At 42.5% G+C, this 7,283-nt stretch overlaps 1 protein-coding gene across 1 annotated transcript; it reads right to left on the reverse strand.

Moving 5' to 3' along the window:
• Positions 1 to 2,296: 2,296 nt before the first annotated feature.
• Positions 2,297 to 6,441, reverse strand: otud6b (OTU deubiquitinase 6B). Its single transcript, XM_015973853.3, has 8 exons — positions 6,226 to 6,441; positions 5,499 to 5,647; positions 5,325 to 5,423; positions 5,016 to 5,216; positions 4,234 to 4,354; positions 4,063 to 4,124; positions 3,871 to 3,977; positions 2,297 to 2,597 (listed from the first exon to the last, which is right to left on the reverse strand). Exons 1-8 carry the CDS (start codon positions 6,290 to 6,292, stop codon positions 2,513 to 2,515), a joined length of 891 nt encoding a protein of 296 aa, XP_015829339.1. The 5' UTR covers positions 6,293 to 6,441; the 3' UTR covers positions 2,297 to 2,512.
• Positions 6,442 to 7,283: the final 842 nt, after the last annotated feature.

Below are 7,283 nucleotides of genomic sequence, written 5' to 3' on the forward strand. Positions count from 1 at the left end.
TGTTTATTTGTTTGTCCAACCAGTTTCCTGAAGAGATGCCCGGTGTCCAAATGACCTTAACTGTTGAGTATTTTTGGTGTTTATTCATCCAACTTGGAAAGGCCTTTATACGTCTCCATTTCCTGCTGCTTCTCCTGCTCTGGTAAAAAAAAGAAAAAACTATGGGCCCGCCCCAGTGCATGCTGGTCCAACACCAGTCCCCATACTTATAGACAAAACATCTCTTTTCTTCCTGGCTGATTCTCACAGGCAAAACTAAAATAAACAAATAAATTCATCATTAACTAAGAACTAAAACCAATTGTGTGTGTGTGTGTGTGTGTGTGTGTGTGTGTGTGTGTGTGTGTGTGTGTGTGTGTGTGTGTGTGTGTGTGTGTGTGTGTGTCTGCTCTGTCTTCTCGATCCCCAGTGAGTCGTGGAGGATGGCTGCTTATACTGAGCCAGGATTCTCTGGAGGTTTCTTCCTGTTAAAAGGGAGTTTTCCTCTCCACTGTCACTAAATGCTTGCTTAGTATGAGGATCGCTGTATAGTCACTGACACTAGTCAGTGACTTGATGCAATTTGCTGGGTTCCTTATATAGGAAACATTATTTCTGATTGACTTAATGAACTGACCTGAATTGGAATGTTTATTATGTGAAGTGCCTTGAGACGACTCTTGTCGTGATTCGGCGCTTTATAAATAAACTTGAATTGAATTGAAGAAATAACCGAACAACTGTAACTAACCTAAATAGCTCCAACACTATGTTTTGCATTAAACCGGGCTTCATAGCATTACTGAAACCGTTGGGAATTTACTTCACATGATTTTTTTTAATATTGTTGACAAATAAACAGTTAAAAACCAAAGAGATGTTTTCTGATGTCAGGTTTATTGATTTTAATCAGATATAACAGTCCTTTTTGACAGTATAATCAGTGTTAATGGCATACCTACATGACTGTGTTTCATTCAGAATATGGCAGAGTTCCGTCTTGAAATTGACTGATTCAGGTACTCCTCGGGTAATTTGCAGTTCAGAGTGCTCCTCAGCCCTTCGTTCTCTAAGACAAAAAGAACTTCACAATCTTTTAAGTCTACAACAGTTACAGGATATTGTTGCACCTCTCTGATGACGAATGTTTCGTATGGTGGAATGAGGACTTCTTCTTTATGTTCATTCAATGAAAAATGTTTCAAAGAAGCGCCTAAGCTGGTTTTAATTTGAAAGCAGGTCTTTTTACCATAATTTATCATGTTAGTCCTGAAAGAACTGGAGGCAAAGGAGCCAAATCGAATTATATGGCCAACGTTTCCCGTAAACTCAGCACTGTTCCGTCTATCGACCCTTTGCACTGATGTCACCTAATCACGTGGGTCCACCATGCTGGACGGCAAAAGCATGTAAACAGTGAGCGACACGAGTACTAAACAAAGGGAAAAGTAGAGCCTGAAATTGTTTTTGCAATCAAAACAAAAACAAAACTCCGCCAGCATTCCTTCCACTAGTTCATGCCCAGTTCAGTTATCAGTAGAGCATCTAGCGCTATGTTAACTAGCTTACCAATATTACATATCTATATCTATATCTATGTATATATATATATATATATATATATATATATATATATATATATATATATATATATAGATAGATAGATAGATAGATATATATCGATATCTATCTATAGATATATATCGATATCTATAGATATCAATATCTACATATATATATATATAGATATGGGGGGGACTTGGGGAGAAATTATGACACGTCTCTAAATAAAGTAAAATTTTCTAGTGCAGAGAGGAGCCAACCCATAGAAGCACTGATTTGATCTCATTTCAGAGAAAAGTAGAACAGGTCAGATGCACCTAATAAATAAAATTACTAACAAACTCAGGAATCTTTCTTTGCTTCACTGTTCTGGTGCTGTAAATATCACTAATGCGGATCAAAGGAGATACAGATGAATGCACCTCTTATTTATTATTTGGAGACTACATTTACTGCAGCTGGCAGAGGCAGAGATTGTTTCTATTGATACACGGAGTTTACAGAATGATTTTAAATGTTAATAGGGGAAGACTGCAGGAGGAAGCGGTAAAATACAGCGGGTCCCCAGCAAAAACAAGAAACTTTACGAGTCTGATGAAACCCGCTGGTTTTCCATCAGGCAGTCACGGGGCAGCTCCAACGACCCAGTGGCTGTGCTGGGTCAATGTTATCGGGGGGGGGGGGGGGGGGGGGGGGGGGGGCTTTAGTCTAACTTCATAACAACTATCGCAGCAAATTTTACAACTCATAACAATCAAGTTCTCAGTTAGTCTTTATTGACATTTTTGTTTGAGTGCAACGACGATTCCTGGAGTCATCTGTTTTACTTAAACAGTTTTTTCCTATTTAGAGCAGAAATGATGTCATCTGCATTTTATTCATTCAGGAAAAAAAAAACATTGACTGATAAGTTCATGTGTTGGTTTATAAGTCCAGACAGCTTCTGCAGTGCTCTTTGTTCACGACTCTCTCAGCCGTCCTCCGAGCTGGTCGGATCCTTCAGCGGCTCCACGCTGTCGTAGTGCTCCCCGAGACCGAAGGCATGACGCATATATCTGACAAGAAAAATCATCAAAAAAAATAAAAGCTTCATTACTAGGGATGAGCGAGTACACCACTATCTGTATCTGTACTCGGAGTGGGCGTGGCCTAACCCGGAAGTGGGTGTGGTTTACATCAATACGTTATTTTAAGTCTGATCAGAAGTTGCTATGTGTATTGTTTATTTGAAAACTATTTACAGAGCAGCCTCAGAGTTGGGATGAAATGTTTTTTATCACAATAGTAAAGGAACTATTACAGAACAAGTTTTTCAATCAAATCAGAACATTAATGTTTAAGTGCACGAATTAAGAGAGAGAGAAGAAAAGATCTTTTCTATAGCGCCTCTCAAGATCAAAATCACGAGGCGCTTCACAAAAACAAAATAGAAAAAATAATTTAGAAAATGATTAAAATATATTTAAAATGAGCAAAAAAAATAGACAATTGTGATTAAAAATGTAAAGAAAGAGAGAGTGAATAGGAAAGAGGGAGTGCATCCTGAGGAAGAGGAGAGAGAGGAAGGAAAACCCCGACCGGAGCGCAGGCAGTGACTGACGCAGCACGGGCCGTTTTCAGCTCTGCCTTGTCAAATGCACCACATACGTTACGAAAAAAGTAACTTTAAATAACTTTAAAGTAACTTTAAAAAGAAGCAAACTGAATAAAACATAGGGAGTACTGAAGAAACATGAACAGTAAAGCAAGCACAGAGAGATCCGTTACTGTGTGTGTGTGTGTGTGCGTGGATGGACCGGACGCGGACTGAGCTGTGAGCTCCCGGCTGCAGAGTTTTGTGTGTAGGGAGGGGCGGGCGCTCTACTTGACTGGCCAATCACAGAGCGTGAAGACAGTCAGTTACCCAGTGAGGATTTTCCTTCAGCACGATTACAGATATTTACGAGTTTTACTCGTTTCATGCTCATATTCGTTAAAAATGCTTGATCCGTACCGGATACTCGTTTCGGCTCCTCCCTATTCATTACGAGAGTCAGAGAGGTGACAGGAGCTGAATGTATTTATGTTGAAAACGTGTCTGTCAGCACCTGCTGTACAACCGGTGTGATAGCCAAGATGCTATCACGTTTCAAACGTAGCCGGCGGACAAACTCGCTGCTGGAATGTGTCGCCACCGTTAGCAGGTTAGAAAAGATTATCGCAGAGCTTTTGCATAAAAGATTATATTTGTAGACTCAAAACTTGCAGCGAATTTCTGCAATAAAACGTGTTTGTTCTTTAGATACGAAGTAAAAGAATAGTGGATTGACACTTTCTAAACAATCCTACATCAGAGTGATGAGTTCTCCGTCAAATTCTTCCCCGATCCTTATAGTCGGGGAGTCAGACTGGATCACTTCTATTGGTGAGTGTAGAACCTGGGTCAGAGCTCGAAGCTGAAGAGAGAAAAATCTAATTATTAAGAATGAAGGGAGAGAAAAAAAACAGTAAACAAATAAAAAAAACAACAGAGAAACTCACCTCCAGCTGCCCACCCCAAGCAGCGGTGTGCTCCACGTCACTGCAGTACTTCTCAAACTCATCTGAATGCAAAGAGAATCCAAAAGTAAACGTGCACACACACACACACACACACACACACACACTCACACACACACACACACACACCAGTAACGACAGATTTGATCTGACCTGCTGTAAGCACGTCACCGGTGTCGGGATTAGTGAGGAACGGCAGGAAGTCGTCGACATTCTCCCTCATATGCTCAGCTGTTCTGGAACGGAGCTCCTTCACCGTCATGCTCAATCCTGACTAAACCAGAGGAGGGAAACACAAACTAAATAATAATGTGTTGAACTTACAAAGCGCTTTTCAGGACACTCGAAGACGCTTTCACACACTGCCAGTGATGGTAAGCTACTTTGTAGCCACAGCCGACCTGGGGATGTCTGACAGAGGCGAGGCTGCCATTTGACGCCGTCGGCCCCTCTGACCACCACTAACACAGGCAAGGTCTGTGAAGTGTCTTGCCCAAGGACACAGCAGCAGAATACCCCTGGCGGGAGCTGGAATCGAACCATCACGAGGCAACCCACTCTACCACCTGAGCTACTGCTGCCCCGTACATAAAGTTTTCTCTCTGTCGCAATTCCAGACAGTATTTGTGCAAACGGGGCTGCACAGTGGTGCAGTGGTTAGAGCTGAGAAGGAGGGCATGGGTTCACACCCCAACCTGGGGTTGCGTGTTCTCCCTGTGCATGCGTGGGCTCTCTCCGGGTACTCCGGCTTCCTCCCACGGTGCAAAAACATGACTGTCAGGTATCCTGCATGTCTTTGCGCCAACATTTCTGATTCAGTGGTTGAGTCACCTGTGCAGCAGCTCATCAGGCTCTGCAGAAGCCTGCTAATCACCTGCTGACTGAAATCAGGTGTGTTGAAGCAGGGTTGAAACAAAATTGGTGCAGATGGTCACCTGAGCGTGGCGAGCCCGCTGATCTTCGATGGCGCGGTACATGCAGTGACCGTCGGAGGAAATCTCCTTGATCTGAAGCTTTTTTTGGGCCAATTTTTGAGCCAGTTTCAATCCCTCCTGGTGCCTCATGCCCTGCAGGTTCTCCACCTCTGCCTCTGCTATCCTGCTCTCGCGTTCCTTCTCCTGGGCAGACTTCTTGTCCTGGAAGGCATCAACAAAACAACAACCGATAATAATCGCTATTTAATCCACTAAATGCCACTTTTACATATCAAAAATGGAAAGTTTCTAGTGAATTAGACTTCTCACCCTCCGTTTCTGAGCTTTAGTGACTCGCGGCTGCTTCACCTCTTCCTCTCCTCCACCTTCCACCTTCATGGTCTCCACCCCGTTTGCCACCTCCTCCACCTGACAGGATTGTTAGAAGAAGTCTGAAACTCAGTCAGAGTAAAGGCACATTTTCTATCCCGCTGCAGCGATCACCTTCGAGTCAGCTGTAGATCTGAGCTGCCTGATTTCCTCCTCGTGTTTCCGATTCAGGTCGGCTTCCAGTTTCCCGATCTCCTCGGTCAGCTGCTTCCTTCTCTTCTTGTCGTTTTTGGGCACCGCATTCTTCATACTCTGGATTTTAGCTGAAAACAAAACACAAACATGTGAAGCGTGAGAAAACGACACACACGGTTAGATATGCAACGTTGTCAAAGAGGAAGGTGCAGATTAAAATCAGATCGGTGTCAATAAACAGCAAAATTATCAAATAAAAACATTGGTACATGCCTGCAGTTGCAAATCTGTGTGAATGAATCATTAAAACATCTCAAGATATGGTAAATTTGAGTCCTTTTGTTCGTCTTCCTGCTGGGCAGATCTACTTGCATTTTCTAAGCACGTGTTAATTATATCATCGTTTAAAATAATTGACCATTTGATTATAAATGCGTTTTTGTCTTTTTTTTTGTTTATTTTGCAAAGTGATCATTTCAGTTTTCAGCATTTATTTCGTAGTTTTCTTTTCCTAATTACGATTAGCATAATTTTTACTTTTCTAGCTGATTTTTGGTTATGTGTGTTACTTTTATTGTTATTCCGCTATCCAAGTCTAAATATCAACTGGTCTAATTGGTGACGCGCGCTCGTGGAGGGCTAAATGCTCCGGACAGAGGATGTAAATGAGGTAAACTCAGATTAAAAGCAGGTAAACGTTGCTAACCTTGGAGGTCCTTCTTCTCTTTGCGGTGCTGCTTCATCAGGAGCTCCTCCGGTGCCTCCCCCTCCATAACTTTGGTTGTTCACGCGCTTCAGTTAATTTTCATAAACTGCATAAATAAAAATGTGCGTCACTTTTGTAAAATCCTCAAATTTCAGGCTCAAAACAAGCGCAGAATGTATAAAAACATGCGATAGCCTTCAGGGAGATGAAAAGTAAATAAACTAGTAGAAGAAGAGTTCTTCTTTGCTTGTTTAAAGCTAAAGGCGACAGCGCCACCCGGTGGAGTGTTTCTGTATAAGCCCGTGAATGCTGCAATTTCTCCTTGAAACAATGCTTTTCTGTGGACATAAAATAAAACATTCCACATTTTTATTAATTATTTGTTGTCCTCAACACTCCAATATTGTGCAGTTAAATATTTTGAATACATAAAAGTTATGAAAGCTAAGTGTTTTTTCCACTATGATGTACAGAGGACAAAGCACTCATCTGGCTGAACGTTCCTTCTCTGTGGCCGTCTCCAAGTTTAGGTCCTCCTCTACCTTCCTCGCCCATGGTGTCCCACAAGGTTCTGTACTGAGCTCCTTTAAAGGACTCTCCCACCATCTTTTCGCAGATGACATCCAACTGTACATCTCCTTTAAGCCCAATGAGATGTCTAAGCTGCAGCTGTTACACACCTGCTTAGACTATCAAAACCTGGATGGTGGGAGCTTTCTTCAGCTGAATGAAGATAAGACTGAGATCTGCATCTGTGCCCCAGACAAGCTGGTTCCCAAAGTCAGAGACTCTCTTGGTCAGCTTGCTTCTCACACCAAACCATCTCCCAGGAATCTTGGTGTGACCTTTGACCCAGCTCTCACCCTGGATTCTCATGTCAGTTCTCTTGTTCGCTCTTCCTTCTTCCATCTCAGGAACGTTGCTAAGCTGAGTCCCATTCTGTCCCGCTCTGAACTTGAGACAGTTCTCCACACCTTCATCTCCTCACGCTTAGACTACTGTAACTCTCTTTTCACGTGTCTGAGCAGAACCTCCCTGAACCGTCTACAGGTGGTTCA

Source organism: Nothobranchius furzeri, chromosome 19, assembly GCF_043380555.1.
Source record: "Nothobranchius furzeri strain GRZ-AD chromosome 19, NfurGRZ-RIMD1, whole genome shotgun sequence".
In the NCBI taxonomy this organism is placed as follows: domain Eukaryota; kingdom Metazoa; phylum Chordata; class Actinopteri; order Cyprinodontiformes; family Nothobranchiidae; genus Nothobranchius; species Nothobranchius furzeri.

Coding starts and splice junctions, on each gene's coding strand:
- otud6b (XM_015973853.3), bottom strand. CDS start 6,292: ATGGAGGGGGAGGCACCGGAGGAGCTCCTGATGAAGCAGCACCGCAAA. Junction 5,424..5,498: donor GATCTACAGCTGACTCGAAG/GTGATCGCTGCA, acceptor CAATCCTGTCAG/GTGGAGGAGGTGGCAAACGG. Junction 3,978..4,062: donor CTTGGGGTGGGCAGCTGGAG/GTGAGTTTCTCT, acceptor TTCTCTCTTCAG/CTTCGAGCTCTGACCCAGGT.